A 15,997-nucleotide genomic window follows, 5' to 3' on the forward strand; every position below is an offset into this window, starting at 1 on the left:
TGATGCTGCAGGTTAGTGTTTACTCAGAATTTTCATAGTGCTTTAGAACTATTTCCTTGGATTTTTTTTTTTTAATCTTAATTTTTGGTGCTTATGCTTAGTTCTATCATTACATTGTAAAAGCGAGTCAGTGCAATACATGTGACTTTCACCTATAATGCAAATATTTATTTTTAAAATTTATTTTAAAAATGCCGTGAAAACTTTAAATAATAAAGATTTATTGGTTTAATATTTAAACTTTCACTGGTTCTCATATAAGATTGAAAAGTCTTCCAAAAGGGGGATGTCTCAGGGAAGGTCTCTTAAATTTTGAATTGTCTCATTCCTGTATAAATTTATTTTGGTCTAGGTGTTGCCCCAGGCACCAGTGAAGGTGGTGTGTAATACAATATACAAAATGTAGCTGAGCCCAAGGGTTTTAGGATGGGGGATTGTGGACCTGGGTTAGTTTAACTTAAATACAACATTTTTTACTAGTGAACCATCGGTGTCTTTTTATAGGTAGAAGCACTAAAATAATATTCTCACCTAAGGCAATTTTCCTCAAAGTAGCATTCTTCTCTGTGAAAATGCTCCCGCGTACCTGGTGTTATATCCTGTTTCCCTGTGCATCCATTCCTTGAGGGTAGTGTGTAACTGTTCAAATAGGAAACAGCTATATGTATGTAGGTGTTAAGTGCTTTTTTCATCAGTAATTCGTGAGCTATGAAGCTGATCTGTGAGCAGATGGAGTTTAGTGGACAGGTGTTTTAACAAGGACCTAGCATCTTAACCTGGGAGCGCAGAGTGCAAGGCTTACTTTGGGTAAATATTACTGATACTCTTTTCTTCCCTCTGTTGCTGCAGACTGTAATGCGGTAGCATTAACAGCAAGGAGATTAAAAAAAAAGTTAAAGTAACATTGGACATTTTTCAAATTGCCATGTTTTAACACAGTAAGAAAATCTCCTGAACTTTGTAGATCAGAGTAGGCAAATACTGAGTAAATTGTAGCACCGTGATTATTGAGTTAGCTAAATTTGAAATTCGGCCTCCACACAGAGGTGCAAAAGATAAAACTGTGTTTGTAGATCGCCTGTCTGTAGTAGTTATTTTGAAAGTTGTTGTTCTGACTGATTTATAAGGCAATAGGACCAAGACGCTTCTATAAATTAGAATAAAACCAGAACGCAGCTTTTACCACCGGAGAGACCTTAGAGTCCTAGTGTTCAGTTTCTCATAGGGTCCATTCATAAGGACCAGTTTATAAGGACTACTCATTGGGGTCAATTTCTACTGAGATTTTTGGCCTTAACAAAAAGGCCTGCATTAAAGCTTAATATGCATAGGGCAGTCTTCCCCTTAAGAGCATACATATGGTAACTCTCTGAAAGCTAGGTCGAATGTTCCTGCCGCCTAGCCACCTCTTATCACTCCCCTATTTGTCTTGCGTAATTTGGCCATGAAAACGCGTTATGGTAGTTTTGTTCTCCTGTTATTTCGGTAGTTCCCCACCCTTGCCAGTATTCTGTTATAAAAACCCAAGTTATCTAATCAGTGCAGTATTTATGGAGGTAAATTTGTGAACAGAGGTTGCTTGTATTATGTAACTTGGCCTATCTCCCTCTTAGGCCATCCCCAGGAATGGAGTGTTGAAAGTCTGAAGGGAACTCCCCTATTCCTTTCCAGCTAACAGTGGTTCTCAAACCCTGGCTACTTTTTAATCACCTGGAGGTGCTTTTTAATATTATGTCAAAGCCCCATCTTAGATCAACTCCCTTTTAAGTGGTAACGCTCAGGCTTAATACCCTTGTAAAGGCTCCTTAGGTAATTTTTTTAGTAGTCTCAGTTGAGAGCCTCACCAGAGAGAGGTTAATTAGACCTTTTCTGCATATATCTACTAGCATCCTAGCTTGAGCTTAAGGCTCAGACTTGGCTCCTTTGGATCTTTGTTCATTTCTAGGGAAGATTTAGTCTACATACACTCTGCTTTTAGATTACAGGTCCAGGTATGAGACTTGTTTCAAATGAAATTTGCCTAATAAAGCTCAGTAGATGGTGATGTAAAATAAAATACCCTTGACTGGAAGTACAGTATTTAATGTACCACTGAAAAAATGCTAATTAGACCATCACGTGCCATTGATTGAGGTATTACAATCAGTGAAATACAGTATATGCTGCATTAAGCAAGAAGGTGGTTCAGTGTTCAGTACAGGGTCAATTAAAGTCAGTCTCATTTTGACTATTTAAAATTACCTCCTAACTACCTGTTGTCCTTTTTCCAGTTTGTGCTCATATGGAACGTCACCATTATATTTAAAACCTCTCCGGGTGGGATGTTACAGCTAAGTCTTCTGGTGCAAACAGGGCGTACCAGGGAATGTTAGGGAGGCAGAGACCTGGAAGCAGGAAACTGTCAGTCAAGGCCTTATCCAAGTACTCGATCAACAGGCACCTTCCAGGTGCTCGCTGTCAAGCACTTTAATGGGCAACTAGGTTTCCAGGTAAGGCCTGAAGTTGATATGACATGTGATCTGCAGTCTGTGTTGTCCACTCCCTGTTGTTAAATCTAGCACCTGCGACCAGTTTCAGAGAACCTGACCATCATAGTGCCTGAGTTCTTGAATTCACTACATTTCCACCCTTCCCTATTGCCCTCTAACCCCAAAGTCCTAGGTCCTTTTGTCATATGACTTTGCCAGATCTTAGTTGAGTTCTTCTTAGGCCCTGCCTCTCCCCACATTTTATCTAAGGCCTCTGGTCTAGAAGGGTTGAAATACTAGTTCTGAAACTATTGGTGATGTACAGTTTCTATAACCAGCACCACTGGTGTTGGAAAGTACCGTTCTGGTAAGGCTAAGGTAGCAACTGAATGAAGAAATGTTAGTATGTACTGAGGGGGGAAAAAAAAAAACCCATTGCCAGTCATCGACTCAATTCCAACTCATGGTGGCCCCCATCTGTGTCAGGGTGGAACTGTGCTCCACAGGGTTTTCAATGGCTTATTTTTCAGAAGATTGCCAGGCCTTCCTTCCAAGGCACGTCTCGGTATGCACAAACTGCCAACCTTTCAGTTAGCAGGCTAGCATGTTAGCAGTCTGTAGCACCCAGGGTCTCCAAGTACTGAGAAGAAAGCATCTCATACAGCCCTCTATGCTGTGCAAACTCTACAAAATTAAAAATTCTATACCTTAAACAATGTAAGTTAACAGAAAAGAGTCAAATGACAATTTTAATACTTTAAAACAGTGTACAAGTATAAAACACTGGTTTTGTATTTCAAAAGTTGGAGGAAGATATCCAGTCATTAAACAGTCTACAAAACATATGCCAGTAGATTACATAAAAGACTATGTACAATATAAAAAGAGCTGGAAACAGTCTTCACTGTAAAAATAATTTAAAACAAATTTTTCAATTTAAAATATTATCTATAGCACAAACACACATCATGCAAATGGATAACTAAATATACTGCATTCTTTAGTGTGGCCAAATAAATTTAGGTTGAGATCTTTTAGGCAGGGAAATGGCCATTCAATAGTTTTTTTTCCTCTGGCAGTAATGGACCTAGCTGGGTATTTTATGCTTAAAGAACAGCTATATTTCAAACCCTTTTTTTACTGTAATAAATACTAAAGCAATGTATGAAAATCCTATAATTTGGGGGCAATGTTGGAAAAAAATCTGGAAAATAAATGCTTACTGTGCAATTTTATAAAGTATGAACTTTTTTAAAAGGCTAAAAGCTTCTGCAACTGAGAAAGTTGATCTCTAAAGTTTTAAGGCAGGCTAAGCTTTTAAATAAACATACGTTATAGGAACTAGTTTCATTCATTAACTGTTCTGTATTAGAAGTTACCTCGTGTTCATCTCAGTAATACTAGGCTAGCAGTGTGGTATTTACCACACCAAATTCTCCCAACAGGAGCCATGTAGTGTGCCTCCAGGGGGCATGGACTTTGTGGCTGAGTTGTGATTAACATATTACTTTGGAATTGAAATCAGGGGCCTGTTGCTCTCCTCATTAATGAAAAACAGTCCAAAATATTACACACTCCCCAGAAGAAGTACCATTATTACAGATTCAGAAAGGCTTTGCATACTCACATCTTGGCAGTTTTATACTTGTGGAAAAGGACCAACGCAAGCTCTACCACAGTGATAGGTATTTAAACAACAATGGCAAGGATTCCCAAAACTAAGGGGATCCAGGCAGGCACTGTTGTTTTCTGAAGCAAGTGAAACATTTCCAAAGCATTTGTTTTTCATGGTAGTTTTATGAACCAATATAGACATTACTACATGTCTGCAGGAAGTACAAAAGCCATCTTCATTTGAACAAGACAATACTCCTGAAGCTCTCAGCACCAAGTCTTACTTTAAAAAGTAAGGACAACTGAGTGTTCTCCCACATATTGTTGACTTCCTTCTACTCACATTGCATGTCATTTGAAATTTTAAAAAAGTTAGCTGCCACAAGTTTTGGAAAATGCCAGTGTTTAAAAATATGTAATTGTGCTAAAGAATGAAAAGTTTTAGCAGAACAGAGATTTGAGGATGTTAAACCATTCAATGTTACAAAGAAAAGTGTGAAAATACCATTCTTTGGTCTAGATAAGCTGTTCCCTTTACATTAATTTAACATTCCCATGGCTTTTTTGAAAACTTTAAAAATGTTGAAATTCACTAGGTAAGAACAAAATTATATATACACATATGGATGTATCATACAAATGAACCTTTAAACAAAAGTGAAAGTCTTGACCAAGAGCTGATTAAAGATACTTAGTACCTTTCTTAAAAAAAAAGTTAGTGTTGAGTGTACAAGTACAGAAATAATGAAGTTAAAAATTATCCATGGAAAAAAAGCAATCTATTTTACCAGTCTATAAATATTACACCTTTCTGGTGTCCTTGCTCTATTGAGTTCACCAGTAAACATTCATTCTGACATGCTCAAGTTCCTGATGCTGGTGGGACAATTCCTGTACCTAGGTAATTACTACATCACGACTCGTTTGATGGACAGCTCATGTCTGTGGCTCCCTGGTTCACAGACACAGCTTCATTTACTGCCTCCTGACCCCCTCCACCAGCTCCAGCTGCTCCAGCTCTCCCTGGGACGTCAGCAGCATCTTCCAGTCCGTCGTAGAACTCTTCAATCTCACTTTCATCCTCCATGGCTTCCTCTAAACTTGGACTGTGGCATGTTCCACTATCACTGTTACTGCCACAAGAACTGGAGGATAAGGCGTCATCTTCAGAATCTGAATACACCTCAGCGCCATGGAAAATGTAACGATTTGGTGGTAAAAACAGATACTGATTACCTGAAACACAGTACAGTAATGAGAAAAAATTTATTTTCGGTTTTCTAAAACTAACTAAAATTAAGGCTGACTGGGCAGCCTGGAAGAAGTATAGGCCCCAGCTCTACTGGGTATCATTACTAGATGTCACGAGTATCATTACTACACACTATTACTATGGTGTTTTTAAAAACAAGCAATAGAACCCGTCAGGTTCAGATCTTAGGTCTGCTATTTACTAGCCTTGTAAACTTGGGCAGTTACTTCTGCCTCAATTTCCTCGTTTGGAAAAGTATGAAAAAATACAGAAAACAGTGTTCAATAAAGGTTATTTAATCAATTGAAGAGATTTGATGAGAATGGAAAGTATCCAGCAGAGCCTATGTCAGACACCCAAATTCATGTTCATTAAATATGCACTTCTCTAAAGCACACTTTTAAAGCATCTTCATTAAAATGATTTTCACTTAACTTTTTCTCTTGTTATAAACCCAAAATAAAAATTGTCTTCACCTATTCAAAGTGTGGTCTGTGGACACTGCCATCACCTGGGAAGCATGTTAGCTTTTTAGCTTCTCAGGTCCCACCACCCACCTACCGAGTGAGAGACTGCACTTTCACAAGTCTTCCAACGTTCCAGCTTGAGAAGCACCCATCTAGGACTGGACTTCACCTTTCTTCCCTCCCTCGCCCTCTCCCAAATTTGTACTCTCTGTACAATTTCAACTAAGATGGGCAGAAGAATACCCTCCCTCTTCCCTTACATCATGGATCCCAGGCCAAAAACTCCTTTAGAAGGTTCTAGCTTAGGAACATCACTCTAAACCTGTGACTATTAATCAAGTTCTTAAAAGTCTCCAGCACACCCAGTCAACCCCAGCCTAGTCAAATTTAGATTAGCTTTTGTTTACATTGTAATTTTAAAGTGAATGGAGGGCCAGCATTGAAGCCATGGCCCCCTAAAACCATTTCCAAAGCCCACTCTTCAAAGATTAGACTGGATTATAAAAATAATACTTGAGAAGAGTTCAAGAAGATATACAAGACCAAATGTGCCAACTCCTGTCCAAAGGCAGGATGAGAGGGCAGAAAGGGACAGAAGCTAGTTGGATGGACATGGGAAACCCAGGGTAGAAAAGGGCAGTGCTGTCACATTACAGGGATTGCAACTAGTGTCACATAAAAATATGCATATAAATTTTTGTATGAGAAATTAACTTGAGCTATAAACCTTCACCTAAAGCGTAATAAAAATACAGTGAATGTAGGGGAAACTCTAAAAATTTGATGATGAAATATTTTCTACCCTTGAATTCATAAGAAAAACAAGTGGCTCCTAAAGTCTATTTTCACATCATAAGGTATTTTTTGCACCATATCCCAGATGGATTCACAAAAGCCTGGTTACTATAGTCCATCTGGTGGCATTCCATCTACCAAGCACACCCAAGTTTCTCTTCTAAGTGGCTTTCAAACTTATTTGTACAGCATCGTGACCCAGTACTCACCCTGAAACAATACGTGAGACATAACTCATTTCTTAAAATGCTGATCTGAACCCACATAATTCATTTCAATACTGACTGTCAGATCACGAATGGCAATTTGAAAAACACTTCTTCCCCTTTGTTGCAAGAGAATACACAATATTCAGCTTTCTAAACCTTTGGTATTAATTTGCATGGTTGGAGCAGGGAGTCAAGTACTGGAATTCCCTCTGCTAACACAAAACCCATCTCTCCCTTCTAACTGGGCCATCATCTCCTTTGAATCACTTCCATTCAGTCTTTTAAGGAGTTCCAGCACATGGCTGTCATGCACTTTTCTTTCTATACTTTTGACCAAAGCTCCTAAAAAATATTTCATTCTGCCCTGGTCCCCTTCCCTAAAGAACTGAACAATCTGTTTCTCAAACCAAGGACCCTATACCTGTCTGCTTTTGCCCTCTTGACAACCATGAAGTCATAAAAAATTTACTTCATACATGCTCCTACTTCCTCCTTTTAAGCTTGGACCTCACACATAGAAGTAGAAAAGGCAGTAAAACTGTGGCTACCTGAAGTGAGTGAGTGAAGTCTACAAGCCAAAACAAAGGAAAAAACATGTTGCTGACAAGTCGATTCTGGATCATAGCAACCCTATAGGACAGAGTAGAACTGCCCCATAGTGTCCAAGATGGATTTGAACTGCCAACCTTTTGGTTAGCAGCCTTAGCACTTAACCACTATGCCACCAGGATTTCCGAGTAAAGTCTAGGGGTCAAATAATTTTGCCCAAGGTGGATGTAAGACAATTTAGGTCTCTTGGATTCCAAAGTATAAGACAAAAAAGCCCACTCTGGATTTAATCTTTGTTGCCTGGGGCAAAAAGTTTTATGTCTGTCAAACATTTACTCAAAGAAAATTCCCAGTACAAAAGGGTAGGCAGACTTTGTATATATGATAGAGACTTATATTACACCTGATTAAATAATTACAATATTTATGGCATTTGAACTCCCTTGTATGATCCACTTCTATCATATGCAACGCAGCACCTACTCTGAGTAGTTCAAAGAAGTATTTCGGCCCTTGAAATTATATTCCAAATTGAACATATACATTTATTTGGGGAGACAGATTACAGCTTTTATCAAAATCTCAAAGGGGTCTGCTCCCCAAAAACAAAGAATTGAAACTACTACTCTTGAATTCTTACCCAGTAACTAGTGCATTGTAACAATGCCTAACCAAAAGAAATGACTTAAGAAATTATATATTTTTAGGTCATAAAACAAGCCTTAACAGAATCCAAAACACTGAAATATTACAAAGCCTCTTCTCTGACCACAAAGCCATAAAAGTAGAAACTAATATCAGAAAAAGTAGGGAAAAGAAATGAAACTCTTAGAAACTGAATAATAGCCTGCTCAAAAACAATCGGGCTACAGAAGAAATTAAGGATGGAATAGAGTAATTCATAGAATCCAATGAAAATGAAAACACTTCCTATCAGAACATTTGGGACACAGCTAAAGCAGTACTCAGAGGTCAATTTATAGCAATAAATGCACACATACAAAAAGAAGAAAAGGGCCAAAATCAAAGAATTATCCCTACAACTTGAACAAACAGCAACAAAAGAAACTCTCAGGCACCAGAAGAAAGCATATAATAAAAATTAGAGCAGCATTAAATGAAATAGAGAACAGAAAAACAACTGAAAAAGTTAACAAGACCAAAAGCTGGTTCTTTCAACAAAATCAATAAACCACTGGCCAAACTGACAAAAGAAAAACAGGAAAGGAAACAAATAACCCGAATAGGAAATGAGATAAGAAATATCATAACAGACCCAACTGAAATTAAAATAATCATATCAGATTACTTTGAAAAACTGTACTGTAACAAATTTGAAAACCTAGAAGAAATGGATGAATTTCTAGAAACACACTAGTCCCTAAACACAAAGAGAGGCAGAACAACTAAGTAAACCCATAACAAAAGAGGCTGAAAAGGTAATTTAAAAACTCCCAACAAAAAGAAACCCTGGCCCTGATGGCTTCACTGCAGAATTCTACCAACACCACTACTATTAAAATACTCCCAAACTCATTGTATGAAGCCACCATAACCCTGACACCAAAACCAGGGAAAGACACCACAATAAAAGAAAATTACAGAACTGTATCCCTCATGAACTTAGATGCAAAAATCCTCAACAAAATTCTAGCCAACAGAATTCAACAACGTAAAAAAATAATTCACCTTAACCAAGTGGGATTTATACCAGGTATGAATGGTTCAACATTAGAAAATTGATGTAATTCATCATATAAATAAAAGAACTACACGACCTTACCAATTAATGCAGAAAAGGCATGTGACAAAGTCCAACATCCACTCATGATACAAACTCTCAGTAAAACAGGAAGAGAAGAAAAATTCCTCAACACAATAAAGGGCATTTACGCCAAGCCAACAGCACCATAGATGCAGAGAGTCTGAAAGCATTCCCCTTGAGAATAGGAACCAGACAAGGATGCCCTTTATCACCACTCTTATTCAACACTGTGCTGGATGTCCTAGCCAGAGCAATTAGGCTAGATAAAGAAATAAAGGGCATCCAGATCAGTAAGGAAGAAGTAATAGTATCTCTATGTGCAGATGACATGATCTCTTTTACAGAAAACCCTAAAGAATCCTCAAGAAAACTACTGAAGCTAATAGACGAGTTCAGCAGAGTATCGGGATACAAGGTAAACATACAAAAATCAGTTGGATTCCTCTACAACAACGAAGAGGAAATCACCAATACCATTTACAGTAGCCCCCCCAAAAGATAAAATACTTAGGAATAAATCTAACTGGAGACGTAAAAGACCTATACAAAGAAAACTACAAGACGGTACTGCAAGAAACCAAAAGAGACCTACAAAAGTGGTAAAATATACCTTGTTCATGGATAGGAAGACTCAACATTGTAAAAATGTCTATTCTACCAAAAGCAATCTATAGATACAATGCCAATTCGGACACAAATTCCAACGACATTTTTTTAATGAGATGGAGAAACAAATCACCAACTTCATATGGAAGGGAAAGGGGTCCCGGATAAGTAAAGCATTACTGAAAAAGAAGAACAAAGTGGGAGGCTTCACACCACCTGACTTTAGAACATATTATACTGCCACAGTATTCAAAACAGCCTGGTACTGGTACAACAACAGATACACAGGCCAACGGAACAGAATTGAGAATCCAGATATAAAACCACCCAGATACAAGCAGCTGAAATTTGACAAAGGCCCAAAGTCAGTTAAATGCGGAAAAGACGGTCTGTTTAACAAATGGTACAGGCAAAACTGGATATCCATCTGCAAAAAAATGAAACAAGACCCACACCTCGCCATGCACAAAAACTCAAAATGGATCAAAGACCTAAATATAAAATCTAAAACAATAAAGGTCATGGGAAAAAAAATAGGGACAATGCTAGGAGCCCTAATACGTGGCATAAACAGTATACAAAACATTACTAACAATGCACAAACACCAGAAGAGAAACTAGATAACTGGAAGCTCCTAAAAATCAAACACCTAAGCTCACCCAAAGACTTCACCAAAAGAGTAAATAGATTACTTACAGACTGGGAAAATATTTTTAGCTATGACATTTCCGATCTCTAAAATCTACATCTGATACTATAAAAAGTCAACAAAAAGAGAGATAACCCAATTAAAAAATGGGCAAAGGGTAGGAACAGGCACATCACCAAAGAAGACATTCAGGCAGCTAACAGATACATGAGGAAATGCCCATGATCATTAGCCATTAGAGAAATGCAAGTCAAAACAACAATGCTATTCCATCTCACTCCAACAAGGCTGGGATTAATCCAAAAAACACAAAATAATAAAACGTTGGAGAGGTAGGTTGTGGAGAGACTGGAACGCACACTGCTGGTGCGAATGTAAAATGGTACAACTACTTTGGAAACTGATTTGGCGCTTCCTTAAAAAGCTAGGAATAGAACTACCATACGATCCAGCAATCCCACTCCCTGGAATATATCCTAGAGAAAGAAGAGCCTTTACACTAACAGATATATGCACACTCGTGTTCACTGCAGCATTGTTTACAACAGCAAAAAGATGGATGCAACCAAGGTGCCCATCTATGGATGAATGGATAAATTATGGTATATTACACAATGGACTACTATGCAACAATAAAGAACAATGATGGAAAGCCGTGAAACATTTTTTTTTTATAACACGGAGGAATCTGGAAATCATTATTGAGTGAAATTAGCTGCAAAAGGACAAATATTGTATGAGACCACTATTATAAGAGCTCAAGAAATACTTTAAACACAGAAGAAAATATTCTTTGATGGTTACGAGGCTGGGGAGGGAGGGAGGGAGCGAGAAAGGTATCCACTAATTAGATAGTAGACAAGAACTATTGTAGGTGAAAGGATAGACAACACACAATACAGAAGAGGTCAGCACAACTGGACTAAACGAAAAGCAGTTTCCTGAATAAACCAAACGCTTTGAAAGCCAGAGTAGCAGGGGTGGGAGTCTGGGGACATGGTTTCAGGGGTCATCTAGGTCAATTAGCATAATAAAATCTATTAAGAAAAAAAGAATTATATTTTAACAAGAGTAAAATCAAACCAATATCAACTTTTCTACTTCTGACATTTGCCACATTTGGAAACATAAGCATTCTTTTATGCTTTTGCTGGTTTTTCCTGGAAAAACTTCCCCAACTTTTAACTTTGTAGGTATCGCTCAAGTCCGAAGTCAAAAGCATTCTGGGAAGCCTTCCACAACCTAATCCCGTCCAAGTAAAATCTACCTTTTGGGTGTTGTGATGTTTTATTCAAATCAGTAATAAAATACTTTGTTCTGCCTCAACAGCACCTGTACTAAAATATATTAGTGAATACTCGTCACCTTTTTTAATAATTATACACAAACATCACTAGATTGTGAGAGCCTATCATTGATGATTTCATCTCCAGAACTTAGTACAGTGCCTAGCATGAAAAAGGGACCCAAAGTCTTATGCAACTGAGCTAGAATTCCACCATGTATAGTAAATGCAACTTAATATTCTAAACTGTACAAGACTGTTACATCTACATGTTTTTTTTAAGCTGCACTGATTAAATTAGGGTTTTCCACCACTCATACTACTTGGATTTAAACTATCCTTTTTCAAAAAGTAGAAAGTGATTTTACCTATATTAACTAATAGTAATTGGTAAAGACTTTTCCATGTGTCAAAACAAACCAAAAAACCCACTGCCGGCGAGTCGATTCCAACTCACAGCAATCCTATAGGACAGAGTAGAACTGCCCGATACAGTTTCCAAGGAGCGCCTGGCGGATTTGAACTGCTGACCTCTTGGTTAGCAGCCATAGCACTTTAACCACTACACCACCAGGGTTTCTGTGTCAAAACAGGGTAGGTATTACTCCTGATATTCAGTGGAGAAAAAACAAATGTTTTCTAGATCTGAGACAACACGGCACAGTAGTTATGAAGGTAGGCCCTGAGGAAAGACCTGGGATCCAGTCTGGCCACTTCCCAGTTGTTACCCTCCATGGCCTCAGTTTCCCCATCTGTAGCAGAGAAGTAATAATTCCTACCTCCTAAGATTAAAATCAGGTAAGTCCATAAAGCAGATGACACACGATAAGCCCCCAAACCTCAGTCATTAGTTCTCCTAAGCTGTCCTCAGGTAATGGCTGGGGACACAATCTTCTCAATCTGATGCTCATCTTCCCTTCCCCTAGAGAAACACAACTCACAGAGCAGACTGCAGACTATTTCTTCTCATATTATGCAAGACACCCACGGGTTTCTCTTTCTCTGGCTTACATTATGATCTTTAGTTTTTCTAAACAAAATCAACTGTCCCCATTCAGCTGCCAAAAGTTATCCGATAAACTGATCAGCCAAAATTGCTAATTTTTTGCAAATATTTTGTTACCATAATGATACCTTCAAGATGGTCCAACACCTTTTCTTACCATCAAGCCGCTTACTAATCTGTTCCTTTGCAAGTCTAATGGGCCAGCACTTTCTCACTGTTTCAGCAACTGAAGTTCTTTCATTTTTCTCCCCAGTACTGGAGCCAACGTTCTTCAAATCCGGACTCTCCAGTTGTTCAGTAATACTTTCAGTGTTCCTAGTAGAAATCTGTACTTCCTGTGATTTTTCTTCCACACATCCTTTTGATTCGGACACATCTGAATCATCAATATTACTCTTAGTTGCTTGGTCTAAAAGTGTAACAACCACTGAAGAATCTGGTGGTGAAGTTCTTTCTGGTGAAGTTGAGTCTTCTGAAATATTAAGAGGTGTGGGTGGCAACTCTGACAAATGAGCCAACTCTTTTTGTGTTCGTGGAGGTTTTTCAGTAATTTCTGAAAGCTTTACAGGGTTGCAGCAAAGTTTGGCATATTCACCACCTAGCCTATGACACAATTCATTAATTATGACATCACAGTCTCCAAGAAGCTCTACATCAAAATGCAGATGAGGCAAAGGTTCCCTATTAATTAATATCTGAGGCACTTCATGGGGTATGGAACCTAAAAACAGAGTGAAAAGTAACTGTTAGTAAAAGGGGAAGGAAGTAATCTAATCAAGCAACAAATGAGCCATGTAAAAACTTAACATTGACACATATATGACAGCCGAGAGCACAAAATATCAAAAAAGAAACTCTCCGTTAATATTCAGCCAACCCATTACATTTCATCAAGCCAAACGGTATGCAGATGAACAGTTAAAGCATCTTTTACAAAATTTCAGGCTCTGCGCCATCCCCTGGTTACCTATGAGCAATATGTTCACTTTTCCACTCCTTACCTCAATTTCATTTGTATAATGGGGATAATAGTGGTATTTTCCACAAGGTTGTAGTAACGATTACATGAGTATTATGACCATTCTACTGAAGTAGCCCCTGACATAAAGAGGATGGAAATTATACACATCTATTTCAGGCCATTACATACCTGTTTTACATTTAATAACAAATAACCTTTGCCTATCACCAACATACCATTACATTACCCCCACAGAAAGCTCTTAGAAATTTCTCTGCCTTTACAGACTTAAAAAAAAAAAAAAAAACCTCAAAAATAAGGGAGCCTGTACATTAAATTTTGATGCTGTTTAATTAGAAACTGACCTATATTCTACCTTAATGAAATTTCACAGCTATTTAAGGAAGACTGAGTTAACTGCTAAACCCACCAGATGTTGGGTAGGAAAAAGACCTAGGGTAGAAATACAGAATTACAGAGTCTGATTCCCCATCCTTCCACGTGTTTATGCTCTGGCAGCCTATGTGATTGCTGGTGCAGAGATCTAGTATTGGTTAAAAACCAAACCAAACTCAATGCTATCGAATGGATTCCAGTCCACAGCAACCTTGAAGGACAGAGCATAACTGCCCCACAGGGTTTCAAAGGAGCAGCTGGTGGATTTGAACTGCTGACCTTCTGGTTAGCAGCTGTATCATTAACCACTGCTATTCTCTCCTTTCCTCCTTCCCTCACTTAGGAAGGCACATCTGATGCTACCTACACAGCCCCTCCTTCCATATTCTGCTCCCTGACTTTGACACTAGAGGAAGGAAAGAGAGGAAGTACGAAAGCAGATGTTGAAGAAATATTCCTAAGAAAAACAGACACTTAAATTGTATTTGGGTAAACTAGATTCACAGGCCGGCATTTTGACATGGCATGGTGGTTGATCCTACAAGGAACCAATCACTTTGAGCCTCTGAACACCACCCTACATAAGGACATTTCTAGCAATCTATACATTCAAACTTATTGAATCCGAAATTAAGCTTGAAAAATCAACAACTCCTTCACAGAAATTCAATCTGCTAAAAAGTGTTAATTTATTTGTGACTTCAGCCTCTGTGTGACTATTAATGAACTGTTTTCATATTAAGATTGAAAATTTATAGATCAGGGACTGTTTCATAACTCCTGCCACAATAAAAATACATTCCATTAAAAAATAAAAACTGAACTGTTTGTTCACATAAATTTGAATTAGAATTTGCTATTACTTCTGTTTCAAGATTCCCCTACCCCAAATTGTCAATGTCACCAAAAAATTTAGCTCTTCATCTCTCTTTAAACCAGAAGCAGAGAAAGATTATTGGGGCCTACTGTACAGGAATTCTTTCACAACTCATGGCATATATATAGAAATGTTTTCCAAAACCATCACCAACTTACTTGGAATTAGTGCTACTGGTCTTACTTTCAGGGAAGACCCAATAACAATGAGGAGGTCAACTTCATCTTTGTCATACTTCATGGCTCTATGAAACTGTTCTGGTAAATTCTCACCAAAAAAGACAATCTCTGGTTTCATGATAGCAAGTGGTTCATCAGCTGGGCACCTAGGACATCGAGGAACCACCTGCATTGTATGTTCCGGATTTTGGTTGCGGGGCAAAAAGAAAAGAAATCCAAGGTCAAAATAATCATTTTCACATTTCCTTAGAATGTTTTTCAGAATTAACCAAAGAAGAGAGTCAGAAAAGCTGGGGATAAACAGCAGGGAAAATTGGATACAACCTAAATATCAACTGTCAATAACAGATTAGTTAATAAACTTCAGACACCATACAATGAAATACTATGCCACTATTTAATAGCTGCGTAGAACTACATTTGATATTCAAGACCATCATTAAGAGGAAAAACTCTACATGTATGTAAAAATGTTTACAGTGGCACAGTGCTTAAGAGCTTCAGTGGGCTATGGCTGCTAAACAAAAGGCTGGCACTCCGAATCCACCAGGTGCTCCTTGGAAACCCTGTGGAGCAGTTCCACTGTCCTATAGCGTCGCTGCATTGGAACCGACTTGATGGCAGTGGGTATCGCTTCCTCTATCGTAATTAAATGTGATTAACTATATATGCAGCCAAATAAATATGGCTTCTTACTGATTTTTATTTTCTCATTTTATCTTCCTATATTTTTTGGCAGTCAGCATACATGACATGCCTTTCACAATAATTTTTAATGTTTTAAAGGAATACCACAACTAATTTGAAATTCCAAATCTAACAGGCGCTAAAATGGAAAAGTGAGGACAAAAACCAATAAAAGACAAAAAAAAAAAGATACGGCTTCTTTTTTTTAGACTTAGAAAGTAAGGAGCCAAT

At 38.0% G+C, this 15,997-nt stretch overlaps 1 protein-coding gene across 2 annotated transcripts in view; it reads right to left on the minus strand.

Annotated features, from left to right (window-relative positions):
- Positions 1-2,164: 2,164 nt before the first annotated feature.
- Positions 2,165-15,997, minus strand: part of SIRT1 (sirtuin 1) — a 33,390-nt gene continuing 19,557 nt past the window's right edge. The window contains exons 4-6 of one of the 2 annotated variants that reach the window (XM_049855997.1): positions 15,059-15,245; positions 12,824-13,387; positions 2,165-5,318 (exon numbers count right to left, since the gene is read on the minus strand). In XM_049855997.1, coding sequence (XP_049711954.1) covers positions 4,996-5,318; positions 12,824-13,387; positions 15,059-15,245 — 1,074 coding nt within the window. In that variant the 3' untranslated portion in view covers positions 2,165-4,995. The remainder of the gene's footprint in view (positions 5,319-12,823; positions 13,388-15,058; positions 15,246-15,997) is intronic. The other variant, XM_049855996.1, reaches the window with a different exon arrangement.

Source organism: Elephas maximus, chromosome 16 (genome assembly GCF_024166365.1).
Source record: "Elephas maximus indicus isolate mEleMax1 chromosome 16, mEleMax1 primary haplotype, whole genome shotgun sequence".
Lineage (NCBI taxonomy): Eukaryota > Metazoa > Chordata > Mammalia > Proboscidea > Elephantidae > Elephas > Elephas maximus.